Raw genomic sequence first — 18,386 nt, 5'->3', positions numbered from 1 at the left:
GTGAAAGAACCCATGGGCATTGACCCATTATCACCCCCGTGCATCAAGGGGTGCAAGTTGAGCTGCGCCATCAACATCACGGCGAGGTGACTCCACAAACTCCTAGTCTCCGACGGCTGCATTGACACTTGTGGCATGTTCAATAGTGGCACCTACTACTATAGGAGACAAGCTTGATCCAATCGGATCTAGGGGAGCTTCTCCCAGCGGCGGGAAAGGTGGGATGGCGGGGGGGAGCTAGCACCAATGGGGCACTGACTAGAGTATACCAGCAATGTGGCCGCCCACAATGAACTAAGGGTCAACTTGGAGGCATAGGCTAAGGCCTAAGGGGCCTAAGGGGACTCAGGGTCAAAGAACTCAGCGTCACAATAGCATCCGAGGATGGCAACAACCCAACCCACAAGATGCCATTTGCTTCACTTGTGTATCCCCTTGCACTGTTGTAAAACCAACAATCAATTGCCGATGAAACCACAAGGCATGGTAACCGCCAAGTAGGACGATAGCGAGCCTGTTGGAAAGAAGAAGAGAGAGGATAGAGTAGTATAGTTGAAGGAAGAAATAAAGGTGGTCAATTCCACATGGGTCCTTGTCAATTTCCACATGGGTCATTGTGGATGCCACATAGTATAGTAGTATGGTATAAAATCAGGTTGCAAAATTGTTGAGATCCAATTTACAATGGTTTTAGGGCCTATTTGGTAGACCTCTGGCTCTAGCTCCACCTCTTCTGAAGCTGGAGCCCATCCAAACAGTTTCAGCTCCATCCAAAATAGAAGTGGAGCTAGCTGAAGTGTTATCACAAAATAAACTAGGGAGGTGGAGCTGCGTTTTGGCTGCTTCACAACACCTAACTTTTGAAATTAAGAGTTCTACTCCCTCTGTCCCATTTTAAGTGCAACCATAATTTTCCATGCCCAACTTTAATCATCCGTCTTATTTAAAAAAAATTAAAAACATAAGTCACGCATAAAGTATTATTCATGTTAATTAGAAAAAAATTTAAATAAGATGAACGATTAAAATTGGATATAGAAACTTATGGTTACACTTAAAATGGGACGGATGGAGTACCAAATAACCAAACAGCCAAACAGGCTCTTACTGTCGAGGGAATAAATCAGACCCGGCCATAGTTGAGGGAATCAAAATATACTCTCTCTTTTTTTTCTCTACAACAGATTGTAAAGACATCCAAAGAGGGCAGAAGTCTTCCTCCGGCCCAAACCCACTGACTTTCTGAGATGAAGCCCACTCGGCCCAAATAAAGCCCACAACCAGACAATCCTTCTTCGAGACGGCGTTGCGTCCCAAGCCCAAGAGCGGAAGAAAGAAAAAGTCAGCCGCTTTTGACTCGTTTCCTCCGGGTCCGCCGCTACTCCTCCGCTCCGCTGCCTGCCTAGCCTAGCCTTCGCCGTCGCCGCCGCCGCCGCCGCCCTCGCCGTTGATTCCGCCGCCCGCCGCGTGATGGACGGGGAGGAGGCGCCGCCGGGAGCGCTCAACCTGGCCGACTACGCCCCCGCCGGGGCCCGCACCGTCGACTGCTTCAGGCGCATCCGCAAGATCGGCGAGGGCACCTACGGGTAAGCGAAACTTCCCCTCGATCTCCGCCGCTCGCGCTATGAAATGTTTCGTGCGAAATCGCTGTCTCCCTTGCGGCGTGGTTGAGCCGCGGTGGAGTGTAGCGGTGTAGCCTTTGAGATCGTAGTGGGGGGCGGGATGTTCGTCTCACCCCCCTAGTTAGGGCTGTGGTTCCACGGAATTGTGAGAGGTCGAATTCTCGTCAAGTCAATGCACGCTTTGTGTCAATTGTTGCTGGCTAGTTTGCTCGCTTCAGAATGCGAGGCGACATTTTTGGTCTAGTTGTTTTCCCTATATTTAGTTACTCCTTTTCGTTTGAGCTCTAGAAATATGTAGTGGTTCGTTGGTTTCGGTTAGGTTTCGTTGGTTAATGTTGCACGTGGGGCATTTCATTTACAGCTGATTGCTGAATTCGCTAGTTATTTGGCAGATACGCTGACTAACCTGCAACAATGAGAAGTAATTTATCCACGGCGGCTAGCTAGTTGAGATTTTCACCATGATGAAAGAAAGAGGACATGTCTTAATGCTCGCTACAACACTAACCAATATAAATGATTCGTTCGAAACATCCCGTCTCTTCACACGGAGTAGCATATCTTTCTTAACATAGGCCTTTGTCCTGTACAAAGCAGGTTTATTAAAAATTCACATCTCATTTGCCGAAGTACATTAGGAAAAGATAAAGAATGTTAGAGACATGTAATTGATGGGTGAATTCGAATATTGTCTTGTTAGGTCCAACGACTTTGCAATTTCATCCATATTCCATAAGGAAAAAGAATCCAAGACTGCTCTTTCCTGTGTGCAGAAGAAATGAGGTTTCGCTTGATTGGCAACAGTCCAGATTATGCCACACTAGTATGGTTTGCAGTTTGCAGCTCACTGAGTCCAAAAATAAATGACGCAGTTGCAATATTTGTTTCCTTTTTATTTTCCTTAGGACCAATATATAATAACAATACATATTAAATATTTAAATGTGGTACCAGTTTTTTTATGAATTTACCTTCTTCACCATTGGCCAAGCTGGCAGTGCGCTAGTTTTACCTCTACATTTATTTATTTTTCCTAACAATCTCAGTGAAGTATTCGAGGCTATGGATATTATAACTGGAGAAAGAGCAGCACTTAAGAAAATCAAACTGGATGATGGCAAAGAAGGGGTAAGCTTTATGATATCCACAAAGCTATGGCTACTCTTTCTAATGAGCAACCGTGTTCATTGAAGAACATTGCACTTCTCTGATCTGATCCATACTTTTGTAGTTTCCACGCCAAATCTTGCGTGAGATTAAACTATTAAAAAAGCTGGATCACGAGAACATCATCAGATTGAAAGAAATTGTAGTATCTCCTGGTAACAAATTTCTTCTAGCAATTTCAAGATGTCTAAGAGTACAGAAAACTGCATATTCCCACCATGTGTAAATATTTTTCAGGTACAGCACATGGAGCAGGAGGATCAGGTCAGTTACTTTATTCTTTGTTTCTTGCATTCTCCATTGATGTGCTAATGCTGATATATTTTATTTGTTTTGTTTAATAATTTTTCATTCTGCTCAATTTTTTCTTCATATTGATCAATGCACAGAAATCATTCATAACCTATGCTAAAATTCTGCAGATGATTACATGTATAGGGGAGATATCTATATGGTTTTTGAATACATGGATCATGATTTGAAGAAAGTCTTGCACCACAGTACCCCATCCCAAGTCAAGGTACTCTGGTATATGTAGTTCTTCTATCCCATGTGTTTTAAGCAGGGGCGGAGCTAGAACGAAATGGAGGGGGGGTGCCACTTGTTTAATTTACTCACTTTATATCGAGTTTAAGTTGATATGGGTGCCTAAATTTATATTGAGGGGGGTGCACACATGGTGAAAATAGGTAAGGTTTAGTTACAAATTTTTTTTCACCGGGTTCCTGGGAACCCCTCCTAATGACTCTAGCTCCGCCCCTGTGTTTTAGAGAGATGCCCCCTTTCTTCTCGTACTTTCAAAGTGGACTATGGAATTTTGAGCTAAAGATTAAAGGAGCTATTGTCTTGGATTAGGAATTTTCTGCTTTCATCCTGAGAATTGAGAGATTTAAACTAGTAAATCACAAAACTTCCAAAATTGGTTCAAGTTCTCCAAGAATTCACCATAGGGGGGGTGGATCAATACCTGCTTTTATTTTTCCTGGACATGGATCCTGTCACCTCCTTCATCAGTAGCCTCAAACAACTAACTTGGCCTGGTTTCAAGTGTTTCCACACTACTGCTGCATGCCAGGGATGGATAGAGTGAGAGGCCATCTGTGGTTTGTGGACCATGGTGACATTTATGGGAATTGGGAAACCAGGTCTGGCAACAGTGACCAAGGAGGGCTGAGGGTTGCAGCAAGGAGTATGTGAAGGACAAATAAGTATTTGTGATGGTATCAAGGACGAGGGAGGTTGGGATAGTGGTAGGGATGTTGTCTTGTGCCTTGATGCCTATCGGATAGGATAAAATATTGCATGCAACAATTCACATGGTTAGCGTGGTACCTGCAGGTTCCAACAGAATAAAATTTCCACTAATACATACTTGCTGCAGAAATATGATTTAACTTGCTGTAACAATTAACATTGAACGGTAAGCTTACCAAAACAAAAGATTCTTCTCTCGCTCAGTTTCTCTTGTATAGTTTTATGCAAGCTGTTGTAAACAAATTAAGCTTCAGTGCTTCACCAAGCAGGATACAAGTTGATTGTACTCCTTAAGAACAGCCTATTCATTGTTGTCTATTTTCATTTCTGTAGTATTATATGGAGCAGTTGTTAAAAGGATTGCACTACTGCCATGTCAACAATGTACTTCATCGTGATATCAAAGGTTTGTTCTGTTTGAATGTATCTTCAACTTTTATATCTATGATCATTTTTATTCGACCCTCAGATTACTTGTTACCATTTATAGGGGCTAATCTTCTAATAAGTGGTGGTGGTAAGCTGTTAAAGCTCGCTGATTTTGGCCTTGCAAGGCCATTCACTAGAGACGGAAGTTTCACAAATCATGTTATTACTCTCTGGTACCGGTAAGTCGAATAAAGAATTAAGGACTTATGCTATTATATATCATCTTGTCCAACCCCAACATGTTTACTTGTGTTGTATTTTTTTCCTATCTCCTTTTGCTGATATCAATTTCCTTCATTCTACAAACTGCTCTTAGACCCCCAGAGTTGCTCCTCGGTGCCACAAATTATGCTGAAGCAGTGGATATATGGTCTGTTGGTTGCATATTTGCAGAATTTTTATTGAGGAAACCATTATTTCCTGGCAGAACTGAGGTATGATACATTCCTTTTACTTTTCCTTGTTTTCCTATTTCTATTATTGCTATTATTGAGATTGGGACTAGGGGATAAGATCAATGAATTACCTTGTACTTTTGATGTTTTCTAATACTCGATAATGCATGTTGAACGCCTAATATTACAACTTATGGTTTCATGTACAAACTGAACCTTTTTTTGTCTATAGCATGATGATTTTTTGGACGCGACTATGTGGCGCGTAGTAGTGCTTTAGCGCTAATGAGCGACCGTCCAAAAATAGAAACCCACGGGCTACAGCAATCTCCCGCACATGTTTTTCCAAAAAAAAAGAAAAAGAAAAGGGAATCGTAAGCAGTGACACAACGCACTTACCAAAAATAGAAGCGTTGCATCTTTTCCTCAGGTCCAGCTTTGTTGGAAAAAAGACATGTCATAATGCACTTTCACTTTTAGTACTATGCAGTCACATGCTAACAGAGTCTAGTACTTTTAAATTCTTTGGTGGCTTATATCTTTTAAACCGTATATTGTTTTTAAGATCCAATTGAACCATCGTAATCTACTGAACATATATGACAAAACTGAGTCCAATATTGAATATATTCAAATTATTTACTTTTGTAGCAGTGTTGTTACTTTAAATATTATGAAGAGTTACTTCCCTATACCAATATAGTTACTTTAAATACCATGAAGAGTTGCTTCTCTCTAGCAGTGCAGTTATTTCTAACACCGTAAAAGGTTAGTTCTATTTTTTCAGTTACTTTCCTCTATGAGTGTAGCAACTTTTAATAATATGAAGAGTTACTTCCTATATAAAATAAATTGCTTTCATCGAAAACAATAATCTATAGATATATACACAAACATATGGTTTACCTCAAATAAAAAAGTTATGTATTTACTTGTGAATCCACACTTTACTATGAAGATATTTCTTTTAACACATATATGTAATTACTTCTAATGCATTCTATAAAAAGTTGCTTCCATTGCAGAGCTTAGTTACTTCTACTGTTTAACTAAATTACTTTTAAATATTTCAATATATTTAATATTGTACTCATTTTATCATATATTTTGAGTGGAGTTTAATGGTTAAAACAGATCTTAAAAATAATACATGGTTTGAAATATATAAGCCATCAAAAAATTTAAATAGATTAGTAGATGTACTACATGAGACTCACATCGTTGGACGGCTGTAGCAGGCATCTCGCCGTAAGACTAATTCGCGCGCGCGCAGGGATTAGATTTTACCTTCACCGTGACGTTTCTTATCTGTCCAAATTTTTTTCAGTTAAGTTCTACTTTTACTCCTCTTCTCCATTTCAAAAGTTGTAATCTATGGTATATAGTACACTTGAAACATATGATCAGAAAGATATATGAAGGATAGATATGTTTCTTTGGAAAAATGCCATTCCACAAATATATCACGTGCACACATTATATTCTTTTATATTTTGAAATTGAGCAACTATTGATCCTGATTGCCCTTTTTGTTACGTTTCCTCATAGTGAAATGACATTATGCCAAATTTCTTTTTTGCATTTTTTTCTTGGCTCCAAGAACGACCCCTCCCCCTCATAAGCACTAAGCATGTCAACACAATGGTCTTTCTTTTGGATTCAGATATATTACTGCATGATATTTACAATCTTCATTTTGTATTTTATTTCCATATAAAACTCTGACAGAAGCTCGTATGTTGTTTTAGCAAGAGCAGCTATCAAAAATATTTGAACTCTGTGGATTTCCAAATGAGGAAAACTGGCCAGGAGTATCCAAACTTCCATTGTACAAGACTATTCGTCCTACAACCCCAACGAAACGACGTCTGAGAGATATTTTTCACAAGTAGTCCACCTGCTATCACTTCTCATCCGTTTATCAACAGTAGTTACTGTTTTTCTATTAAGATTAAGAATAATGGAGTAATGTGGCTAAAAACTTTCTTCTACAGCTTTGACTCTCATGCAGTGGATTTAATTGATCGCATGTTGATTCTTAATCCTACTGAGGTATGTTACCCTTTCTTATGTTTCAGTGTACAAGAATTCATATGATGTTGAGGCATGAGAGCCATCTCAATTTAGGCCACTTATACCATTTAAGATGTAAACTACTATATGTTTATGTAAAGATTTGGACTAATTTATAGAACTCAAGATATCCATTGATAACGATTAGTTCTAAACTTACCCCCCCCCCCCCCCCCCCCGGTCAACCATTGCAAAAGTTTGAGTTGCCCCCCTTAACTACAAAGCCAGACAAGATACACCCCTCAATTGTTGAATCTGGACACTTAATCCCCTGCGCCCTATTTTAGATGGTTTAGACCATGCTGTCCGACATGTCATCTCCATGTGGCTGAACAATCCATCAATTTGCGACTGTCCTATTGTTTGAAGAAAAAAAGCACATAAAGGTGTAATTTGCAGAACTGAATTTGACAAGGTTGCCATTAACATAACAATAAGGCTGACATTAACATAACCATAATATACCGTGTCTTGCATTACATGCATAAGTCACTTAGCCATAAGTCTAACATTAGCCACAAGCAAAATCAAAAGATCATCATCCCACAAGTCTGACATTAGCCATAACCATAAGTCTTCCCTTATGGTCCTGATGGTGAGGTGATGTTCTGACCTTTCCCTGACCACCACTTTAATTTTGTCAATCTTCCCGGTTGAAGAAGGCAGAGCGGCCTTCTGGTGGCTGCTCGTGGTTAGGGATTTGATTTGAGTAGCTACAGCCTACGGTTAGGGATTTGATTTGAGTAGGGAATTTTCACGGGGAGAGAAGGGGAGAAGCAGAGGGACAGATGGGATATTTTAATGTGCTGCCATGTCATCGCCAAGTGGAGGTGCCACCTCAGACAACCTGGCCAAAACTACCAGCACAAAGGGGTTAAGTGTCTGGATTTAATAGTTGAGGGGTGCGTGTTGTCTGGTTTCATAGTTGAGGGGGTAAATCGAACTTTTGTGATAGTTGAGGAGGGGTAAAACGTACTTAACCCTATTGGTATCGTAAACATAAATAGTTGTTACATTTTAAACACATTCAGGGAAGGTTCTATGTTTAATTGCTATGCTATATCTATGCTGCTCAAAGGAGTAAGCGGGGATTGTGCACTCCACACTCAACTTCACCTCTTCACTTCAGAAGATAGTTGTGAGTGGATTTGTGTAGACATGTGTGTTAAATGTAGGAAACCTTTGTAAAACACCCTATGCAGGTCGAGGTTGTTTGTTGATCTGATGTAAATCATATATGCATTTGTTTGAACTGGACAATAATTAATGTGCACCTTTGGGATACATGTGCACATCATTCTAGTATAAATAAAATTTAAATTTCTGAAATCGGATATATCTGGAATTCAATATGAATGGAGCCAGCTAATATCAATTTTGTATCAGTTTTTTATACTATGATTTAGAGAATCAATTGTACTCTCTATAGAAGAATATTCTTAAGGTTTTTTTACTGTGGGTCTTGAACGTGGAAACAATCTAATACCTTTCTGCTTTTATTTATTCTGCAGAGGATTTCCGCACATGATGCTCTTTGCGCAGCATACTTCATCACTAAAATGTAGTGTCCTTTCTGTGGAAAAGAATCTAGACTCACTGTTCTTTGCAAAGGATTAAGTTCCTTGGCGTTAAATAGGTGTAAGTACTATCTGAAGACTGTTGTTTCTCCTTCTGACCTTGGTTTAGGAACTATAGGGCTACTGCGTAGTAAAAATGTTTTTTTTTTGTCTTTAATAGCTTCAATAGATATGTGGATATGTTGTACATTATTACTTGTGACAATCCATTCCATTAGTTTTTTTAATAGTAAGCAATTCTTCTTGTGCTATTGTGGTATGGAGAACAGCACTTACTGAAGTGAAGGCTATACAAAGTGCCTTCAAAGTACAAAATAAAGCCTAAGCAGCTCTTTACTGGTATTCTAATTATACAGCATGTTATTTGTTTCAACAAATATAGAGTACTGCAATATGCTTGCAGTAAGGATCACGTGATCATATTTTATGAGTCTGCTTTTCTGTGTTAATGCCAAGGCCCAACTGAATATCCATATATAGTATCACTGCGCAATGCCACTGCCAGTACTAGACTGGTAGACGTGTACTTTGGTGACCTCAGGGTCTTGTAAGCTTAGCATCTGATGAGTAGCTATAGGCTATACATGTATATCTATGATAGACGATGGCTGAGGGCACTGAAGATTTTGCCCTCTCAAATTTTGTTAATAAAAATGTTTCTATCTATCCCTCTGCATTATACTATGTACATTTACAAATGGTGAAGAGGGTCAGTTTGCTTCTATGCAAAAAATTTTGATTCTTTTTATCAATATCTACTGTAATCATGACTGTTCTGTATTCCATCAGAAGTACTCCTTGTGGAAATGGAAGCGAGTTGTCGTTTTGTGGCTCATGTCAAGTGATAGTTTCTTCAATTCTTTGGCTAGTGTGGGCTTTCCACAGTAAAATACCCCTGCAAGTATAAAGAAAATTTACTATGATCAGAATGATATAAGATTGACTGATTGTCAGTTGTTTTTTTTCATGATGCTTAGCATTTGATACAAATGGTAGAATTGGGGTGCTTGAAAACAACTAGGAGATCGAGAGGTTTCAAATTGGGTCAGAATATTACCTACTGTAGAATTGGGGTGCTTGGAAGCAATTCTAGTGAAGACCTCCTTCCAGTTAGGCCTTGCAAAATGTGTCCTGACCTGTCAATTGCACATAACACATTTTATATCAGTAATCTACTTCAAGTTGTTTTGTCTGTTCATCCATCTGAACACCCATTTCTGTTTCAAATGCAAATTCATCGTACTTAAAGAGTAACCTTACCCTTGTGCCTGACACAATATCTACACCATGCTTTGCATGGTTCAGGGCCTGCACCATTGAGAGCAGCGTCGACCTGGCATCACGCTCTTCATACACACTTGTGAGATAGTTGTGCAGCTCTATGACACCCTGATTGCAACAGCAAAAAGCATGATCACCTTCATCAGTACACAAAAATTGCAAGGAGAGCAGCACTAGTTCAGGGAGCAGAAGGCATCACCTTCTTGTCCATTTCAGCAACTTCATTCATCACCCCCTTGAACCATTCGAATGACCCTGGCTCTCTTGTAACCCAGTAGAAGTGTGCCCTGCTCGTCCTGTACGCTCTCCTCTTGTTGCTGCTCGCCGTCGACACACTGAAGCTGTTGGCGCTGTCGTCAGACCTGCTAGTCTCCATTGCCAGATCCTGAAGAATTCAGACAAGGGAGGAGGCATCAATGCAATGATGCATCTTTCAGAAGGCTGAGAAGGGAACCCAGCTAGCCTACTGATGTTAAAGAAACCTTACCATCAGCTCATCAGCCAGCTTGATGTTGTTCAGCAGATCTCTAAGAATGCTTATGAAAGGCGTCGCACCGATCCCGAGGCCGACAAGGAGAAGAACATCGTAGTTCCTGAAATCCTGCGCCGGCGCGCCATAAGGGCCATCTACAAGCAACCTTGGTGGACTGCAGAAGAGATGAGGGAGTGCTCAGTTCCATAGCTAACTCTTAGGATCAGAAATGACAATTGACAGGGAGAGTGCATTGACCTCTTCTGTTCTGCCATGCCTAGAGCTCCAAATGAAGCTCTTCTCGGAACGCTTGGCACGAAATAGTTCTCGACGAAAATGCGCTTGAGCTCCTGCGTCCAGTCCCCCCTGGTCTGGATATGGACACTGATGTAGTCATCTCCAGGTGCTGAAGTGATGGAGAAAGGGTGCCTGAAGCAATGGGGCAAGAAAGAACACCATCAGTTACTTGTGTCTGAAAGTAGTAGTAGTAGATAGTCAGAGCAAGGCTGACTGAAGCAGTAGATTGAAGGGCAGACGAACCATTCAAATGGAGAGATCGTTGGACACTGAAGGAAAATGTACTGCCCACTCCTGTATCTGAATCCATAAGGCTTTGACATTGTGATGGTCAACACATTACCCGGTAGAAGACACACCTGAGTGGATCAAATTCAGTTAAGAACATGAACCTAATTTAGCCTATTTTCATTTTCATATTTTTACTACTACAACCATCCCAAAATATAGTTACTCCTGACTATGCACTTGGATGGTATAGCCAGAAGTAGCTATATTCTGAGACGAATGGAGGTAGTAGTAAAGAAAATGATAACAGATGCTACTCATATAGTTTATACGCTATATCCTTCTTTTTGTCTCATTTGGTTTCAACATTAGATGGTGTCACTTTTGAATTGGATAGGATGTGATGGAAAATTCCTAAAAGGAGATAGAAGCTTAGTTAGGCCTATAATATCATCAATATCGTAGTGCCAATATGACCTAACCCCAGAACCTTATCTGACCGTCCACATGCCATTATCTTTCATGCATCCTGAATCTTTCCATTCCCTATACTATATTATTGTTGCCTTCAAGATTCTTATGATATAAATGGATCACCAAACTTAATCAGTGTATGTTCCTCAATGCAAATTATACAACCTTTTTTGGTTTGGATCCAACCAACTAATAATTTTAAGAACAATTTATCGTTCAAGGAGTGATGATTAATGCTTGAAATTCAGAAAATGTATGATCATTCAGATGTTCAGTTACCTTCAGGATTTTTACTGCATAAGCCTTGGATCTGAAGGCCCGTAGCGTCCTTTCGCCGACATAAAGCATCAATGGCACAGCAATGTACATCCATGTCTGAATATCACCAAAGAAATCACTGTGTTAACTTCAGATTACTTGATAAGAGAAGGTTGTCTAAATTTCACAATGAACTCTAAATGTGAGGTTGCAAAGTTGTAAGAGTGCAGAATCTAGACATAATGAACTCTAAATCTGTGGTTTTTTTTATGTTCAGAATATGACACCTCAGCGTCGAGGAGATAGGGCAGATTGTGTTGGAATTGGATTGTTCAACGTTGGCCCTAAATAATGGCAACCGTAGATGTTGAGTGCAAAGTATGTACTCTTCTGCATTTCAGTAGTTGATTATGTTTTCTTAATGACTGATTTGTAGATGCCAAATCCGTGACCCTGTACAACCAACGCCCTGTGTTGCCAGCAATGATTGAACGGTATGTAGCCAAGATGCATGTGGCAAAGGACAGGATTCATATGAACCATATCGCAGATTGAATAGGCGCAGAAGCATCAATCCGAGTTAATTAGTGTTGAGGAATTTAGGGGTAGCACAAGTCAACCAGGGTGGAAAAAAAATCCATGGCAAATGTGAATGAACCTATTCCAGCTATGTAAGTATCATGAGCTTGTAGTACACCTCATTAACTTATCATACTATTTGTGACTGACGCAAATCAAAATGTGCTGTTTAGCCATGTGGTTGTTGGCAAGACAAAACAAAAACAAAAAAACAAACCCCTGCCTTTGGCAAATGTAGCACTCCAAAAGGAAGAACAAATGGAAAAAGGGATTAGAGTGCTACCCATAAGGCTATGAATGCAGATTTGTGAATGGCACTGACCATTGTAATTGTGGAAGATAAAGCTAATTTCTTATAGGTGTTTTCCATGTGCTCAAATTAGAAATGGTGCAAAAATAATTAAATTAATTTTCTGTAGTTTTGGAAGTTTGTATGCCTTAAAACCAACCAATGCCAGACATGCTTTAAAGGAAAACCACTAGCAGATCACACCCAATCATAATCTACAAATGGATGCCATTAACGAAATCCCCTGTCACTATAATTGTAACCTAATTGAGTAATCCAATGGGCTAGCATTTCCCCCTATAAAAATCTCTGTGGATCCAAAAATATCCAATTGGCTAGTATTTTTCTCCTATAAAACTCTCTGTGTATCCAAAAAATATACTACATATATATATGTGACAGTGATTTCATCTCCCAGACTGATTTGCAGGATACTTTATTATTTCATGGTCACAACTCACAACAGATTGGGCTTGGCATTCGGTTGGACCCCGCATTCCCCAATTGATGCGTAGGCATCTGAAAATGACAAATTGGCGTATCAAACCCCCTCAATACTGGACAGGTTCATATTTGCTTCGGTCGATCGAGTTCCGGTCTGACTCGAACGCGACACCAACCGGACAATAAATTGTGCGTGCGCCGGCGTCAACATCCCGTTACCATCACTGTACGTTCCGTGCAAGAGCTAGCTTTGCAACAGTACGGTCCGTAGAACCCAACAGATTTTATCCAAGACTGCTATGTTTATGGAATGATTGGATCTAAACTCTTTGCGGTGAAACTGGATAGAAGCCATGTGATTTATACATCATTAAACAGATTATTACAATGGATCATCGATTTAATTTTATGAATAAATTAAATATTTTAAGAAATAGACTTAACAAAAAGAAAAATCAGGTTGTCGAAGCGACGCGCCGTAGAGAGAAACGTATTTTTTGGGTGTGAAACAAATAACCCGTTTCAATAATTTAGTGAATAAGCTTAAAAAGAAGAGCGTGGAGCAAATAATCTATTTTCATAATCGAGTGAATAACTTGAAAACAACATGATGATATTGAACAGTGGTTTCAAGACTATCTAAAACAGGTTGGAGTGTTGGACACGGATAGAGATGCATCTAGTCATCCTGGACCCCACATGTACGTGGGCTCCACTCACATTTATGCACACGTCATTTTTCCTCCAAGGAAAGCAATTTGAAGCAGTGCAATGGTGGTCTACATATCTTCCTTCCATGTCCAATGTCCAAAGCATGGACCTACCCAAAAATAAATTGATGTGCCTGTGTAACTACGTACTACTAATGACCTTAAAATTTAACTTTGAATTCTTGATACTCACTAAATAATTTCTGGTGTAATGTCCTAATTATCTTTTCCTTTTTCTGTTTTGCAATGATTTTGGCCGGCCCCCCAAGAGGTCAATTGTCCCTTAATTTGCAACTAAAATTTCTCTCCTTTTTTTTTCCAATGGTGCCCTGTGCCCATCACCGTAACAGGCAGGACCAGGAGGAGGAGGATGACCCTAACAAATGGATAACAAAAGCAAAAGCCACCAAAGGAGAAAGAGAGGGCGAGAGCGAGCGAGAGCACACATCCAAAACGATCGATGCTAGAACCCAAAAAAACGTGCAATTGCAACCTTTTGGAAGGATCAAAATTAACCGGAAAAATGTCGCCCTCACGAAAGCTACCCCACGAGGCAAATTACTGGCATCTGTGATGAGCATCCTAGCAAAAAGAATCTATTGTACGGTAAGAAGTACAGAGTAATTAGCATTTGACTTTTTTTAAAAAAACAATATTGAAAATGTAGTACTTTTTTTACCATTATTTCATATCAATGTAGTAGTAAGTTTTTTTAAGGATATCGAAATAAGTATATAAAATTATAATAGTTCTTAACTTTTACAGCTATTATTCTAGATTTTGAGAGTTTAATAGGATCTTATTATAATCAAGTACTCCGAGGCTCAGTTTAAAACAGATTGTTGATAAGAATTATATAGTACTTCATTATAGGAACAAATTAGATATTTTGATAAATAGATAAACATATAGCTTAAATATATTTTTAAGCGTGAAAAAAATATTTCCTTCCAATAATCTGATGAATATATTAAAAAGAACTAAGCTCTGATAGTGAAAGGTAAAGATGACGTGACAAGGTAGCTAATATAAGCTTTACTTACCGTCCTCTGGTGCCACTTGGTGACGAGGAACATGAACCAGCCATGAACGAGCAGAAGGAGGTAGACGACGATGAGGAGGTGGTGCGAGTACCAGAAGGCGTTGAAGCCGGCGAGGTGGCCGAGCGGGAACGGGAGGCGCGGCGCCTCCCGCTTCCGCAGCGGCCGCGTCGCCAGCGTGAAGGAGACCACCATGAGCACCACCATGACGATCCCGGTGACCCCCTCGACGCCGGCGAGGAGGCCCCGGTACGTCGGCCGCGACGCGCCGAAGAAGCCGGACAGCAGCAGCTCGTACTCCTCCCGGCTCGACCCGATCAGCCGCGGGAAGTCGCACGCCAGGTGCGTCCCCGCGTGCGTGCAGATGCCCAGCGCGATTGCCGTCGCGATGATCTGCAGGTGTAGCCAAAGTTTTTTAGCTTTTGCAATTACTAGCAACCTCAACAATGTGCTAATTTTAGCCTCGCTCTCTTTGCTCTACAACTAATTAGTTGTGAAAAAGTAGATGAAACAATCAAAATTAATTTATAAAGGCCCGTTCTAAACTCCAACTCTAAACTTCGTTCCCTAAAAAAAAGTTACCTAAAAAAAGTCTAAACTTCAACTTTGTTGTTTTTTATACGTTTCCCAAACTATTAAACGGTGTATTTTTTATAAAATGTTTTTATATAAAATTTTATTTAAAAATTCAAATGAATCTATTTTTTAAGTTTGTAATGGAGTAATAATTAATTAATTATTTGTTAATTTCTTTGCTCCGGTTTTCTTGCCATTTAAGAGAAAAAACGAACGGAGCGTAAGTAAAATTTTTATATACGTGTTTTAAATTCCAAAGAAAATGTTAAAAACAAAATATTAAAAAAATAAAAATTAACTTTTAAAATTTAAATTTGACGTATGACGACTGATCCTACATAGGTATAAGCAGGGGTATTTGTAAATTTATCAATGGTTTTTATATGTTACAATAAAATGCTTTACACTATTCATATTCTAGTTTTATGATAACGAGTTAAGAGGGTGGTAAATTTATAATTGCTAATGTCAGAAGAAACGATTATTGCGATCTTGACCACCTTGATCCTATAAGTACATTTACAAACGTTTTATGCCTGGAGCTTAGCTTAATGAACACGTGGCCCTGCCGGTTGGAGTAGCTTACAGTGGCCCCACATGACAGTGGGAGCCCTGTCGGTCGGGGAGACTTTTGAATGACCGGCGCTTTGACCCTGAGCCGACCGGGCCGGGGATCTTCTGTACCCGCGGGTTCCCCGGCCACGCTACACTGATTGGACCGCCCCGGTGGGGCCCACTTAAAGCCCGAGCTACTCTCCACCTACACGGCCCAAAAGTCGCACCGCCCCACATGGGCCGAGCCGCAGAAGATCCCGAGCCGGCCCACCCGGGCCCACAAGGCAGAGACGCACCGGCCGCCAATCATTGGGCGACGAGTCGTCTCCCCGAACTCCGGCGACGGCGACCTCCCAACCACCGGCGGTGAGCTCGAGAGGAGGAGGAGTACCTACCTTGTGGAAGGTGATGCTGTCGTCGAAGGGGACGAAGAAGCGGGCCCAGGAGGAGCGGAGCCACGTCAGCGTGTTGCGGCAGACGGGGAGGAGGACGAGCGCCATGTTGAGCTTGAGCGTCTCGGCGGCGCCCTTCGCCGTCGGGAGGCAGTACCCCATCACCCGGAACGCCGGCGTGCGGCGGTACTGCACGAACTTCCACGCGAACAGTCCCGCCATGGCGGCGAACCACAGCGCCAGCACCCACGCGCGCCGCCAGTTCTCCTCCGCCGCCACCTGCGCCCTCGCCGCCGCTCGCCGCGGGCTCCACCGCCGCCTCCAGTCGTTCCTCCTCCCCTCCGACTGCCCCTGCCCCTGCCCTTGCCCTCCTTGCTGCCCTCCGCCGCCGCCGCCGAGGTTCTGGCTCCACTGCGCCGTGCTGCCGCTGCTGAGCGGCCGGCTGTAGTTCATGTACGCGTCTCGCTGGAGCAGCAGCGCCTCCAGCTGCCACAGCTGCACCACGCCGTCGCCGGAGAAGACGAGTCAAGCTCAAGCAGCAACGGACACAGAGCACAGAAATGGCGAAAGCGAAATCCTCACCTCGATGTAGCCGAGGTCCTCCGGGTCGAGCTCCTCCATGATCAGCGACGCGTACTCCTCCGCCTGCTCCTTCAGCTTCGACAGCTTGTTCGCCGACGCGCTCAGCACGATCAGCTGTAAAAAAAAAAATAACCACATGCAGTAAAAATTATTTAATTACCTTAACTAACAGTGAAGTTAATCATTCGTGTAGCCTAGTTTGACACTGGAAATGCTGTGAGAGTGAGAGTGACAGTTACGGTAGTAGTAATGTCGTTAGCCATGCAACAACGGAAGCTTCTAAAATGTTACTGTCCAGTGATTTTACAAGTTAATCATGGAGTAATAAGTAAGTGTAATTAAGTCTACTTGCCTCCTGCACTTCCTCCCTAGTGATCCTCCCGTCCACGTTGGTATCCACCCTGAAAGAAACTCGTTTATTTTTTTACAAATTCATCGAAACACGCACGAACTCAAAATTCGAAGGAAATTTGGTTGGATTTATGGCTGGCTTAGGTACATGTCGAAGAAGATTTGGAGGCGCGCGTCGAAGCTCTGGTCGGAGATTTGGACCCAGAAGTCGTAGAGCTCCTCCTTGCTGATCCGCTCGAGCTCCTGCCGCCGCCGCCGCGCCAGCGCGTCGAAGATGCCCACGGCGAACTCCTTCGAGTCCTCCATCCCTGCACCAATGCCGGCGCCGTACGCCGTGTCATCGCGTGATCGCGCCCGCGCGCGGCGCGCCATGGACATGGAGGATGGCTTTGCTTGCTTACCGATGCAGTCGCCGAAGTTGTCGCGGGAGAGGAGGCCGTCGCGGGAGAGGGCGTTGAAGCGGTGCTCGACGCGGGTCCAGAGCTCGGCGGCCTCGGCGGAGCCGGTGGTGCGGCTGATGAAGCGGAGGCCCTTGAGGGCGCGCCTGGCGCCGGAGCGGGACCGGTTCAGCCGCGCCTGGATGCGCCGCCGCTCGCGTGCGGCCATCGCCGCCTCCCGCGGCGGCGGCGGCTCCGACGGCGTGGGGGCGCGAGGCGCCGGCGCGGGCGACGGCGACCGTAGCCACGCGAACTTCTTGCGTATCCGCGACGACGTCGACGAGCACCGGCTCAGGCTCCGCCCGCTCCCCGGCGGCGTGTGCGCGGCGCCGCCCCCGGCCAACGACGTGGGCCCGTACAGCGCGCCCGTGGTGGGCGTCACGCTCCGCACCACCATGGACTCCTCGTCGAGCTCCAGCATGACCTCCACGAGGTCGCTCTGGTCGGCGAGGAACGCCGGCAGCATTCCACCGACGCCATCGCCGCCGGCGGACGACGACGTCGGCGCGAACAGCTCGTCGCTGTAGGCCGTGTTGAACGACCCGTTCTCCGTCGACGCCTCCGTCCGGTCGTCGGCGAGGTAGTCCGCGATGCGGCGGTGACCCGTCGCCCGCCGCCCGCTCGCCGACCCCCGCGACGGCGTCCACATGTCTCTCTGCGGCCGCCGCCCGCTACCTCGCTTCTTGCTGCTGACCTCGCCGTCGACCTCCGAGCATATCTCCGCGCTCTGCTTCTGCTCTGCTCTGCTTCGCTGATGGTGAAGAAGAAGAGCTCGGCGCGGCAATGGTGGTTGGGATTCGGTGTGGCTCGAGTGTCGGACGCATCCAATCCAAGAGGACGGAGATAAAAAGTAGGCAAACGGTGGGTGTCGTGTGATCCGGGAGAGAAGAGGCGTGATCGAACG

General features: G+C 43.2%; 2 protein-coding genes across 5 annotated transcripts; one reads left to right on the top strand and one right to left on the bottom strand.

The window, feature by feature from the left end:
* Positions 1-1,321: 1,321 nt before the first annotated feature.
* Positions 1,322-8,859, top strand: LOC9268645 (cyclin-dependent kinase C-3). Of its 3 annotated transcripts, none has more exons than XM_015794734.3 (11): positions 1,322-1,586; positions 2,669-2,750; positions 2,854-2,944; positions 3,027-3,053; positions 3,212-3,309; positions 4,377-4,449; positions 4,534-4,651; positions 4,789-4,906; positions 6,625-6,755; positions 6,862-6,919; positions 8,452-8,859. In XM_015794734.3, exons 1-11 carry the CDS (start codon positions 1,471-1,473, stop codon positions 8,503-8,505), a joined length of 966 nt encoding a protein of 321 aa, XP_015650220.1. In that variant the 5' UTR covers positions 1,322-1,470; the 3' UTR covers positions 8,506-8,859. The 3 variants fall into 3 exon arrangements, with proteins under 3 accessions (XP_015650220.1, XP_015650219.1, XP_015650221.1); XM_015794733.3 differs by having other exon boundaries at positions 6,616-6,755; XM_015794735.3 differs by having other exon boundaries at positions 2,323-2,750; positions 6,616-6,755.
* A 94-nt stretch (positions 8,860-8,953) lies between these two features.
* Positions 8,954-18,276, bottom strand: LOC4345742 (respiratory burst oxidase homolog protein E). 2 transcript variants are annotated; one of them, XM_015794731.3, is made up of 14 exons: positions 17,447-18,276; positions 17,194-17,353; positions 17,047-17,095; positions 16,695-16,808; positions 16,116-16,607; positions 14,593-14,982; positions 11,549-11,644; positions 10,811-10,926; positions 10,529-10,699; positions 10,286-10,445; positions 9,998-10,183; positions 9,778-9,906; positions 9,575-9,653; positions 8,954-9,412 (listed from the first exon to the last, which is right to left on the bottom strand). In XM_015794731.3, the coding sequence occupies exons 1-14, from the start codon at positions 18,129-18,131 to the stop codon at positions 9,303-9,305; spliced, it is 2,937 nt and encodes a 978-aa protein (XP_015650217.1). In that variant the 5' UTR covers positions 18,132-18,276; the 3' UTR covers positions 8,954-9,302. The 2 variants fall into 2 exon arrangements, with proteins under 2 accessions (XP_015650217.1, XP_066159622.1); XM_066303525.1 differs by having other exon boundaries at positions 17,194-18,271.
* Between the last annotated feature and the right edge of the window lie 110 nt (positions 18,277-18,386).

This window comes from Oryza sativa, chromosome 8, assembly GCF_034140825.1.
Source record: "Oryza sativa Japonica Group chromosome 8, ASM3414082v1".
Taxonomy (NCBI): Eukaryota; Viridiplantae; Streptophyta; class Magnoliopsida; order Poales; family Poaceae; genus Oryza; species Oryza sativa.
The sequence above is the reverse complement of the archived record's forward strand: the minus strand, read 5'-3'. Positions and strand labels throughout refer to the sequence as shown.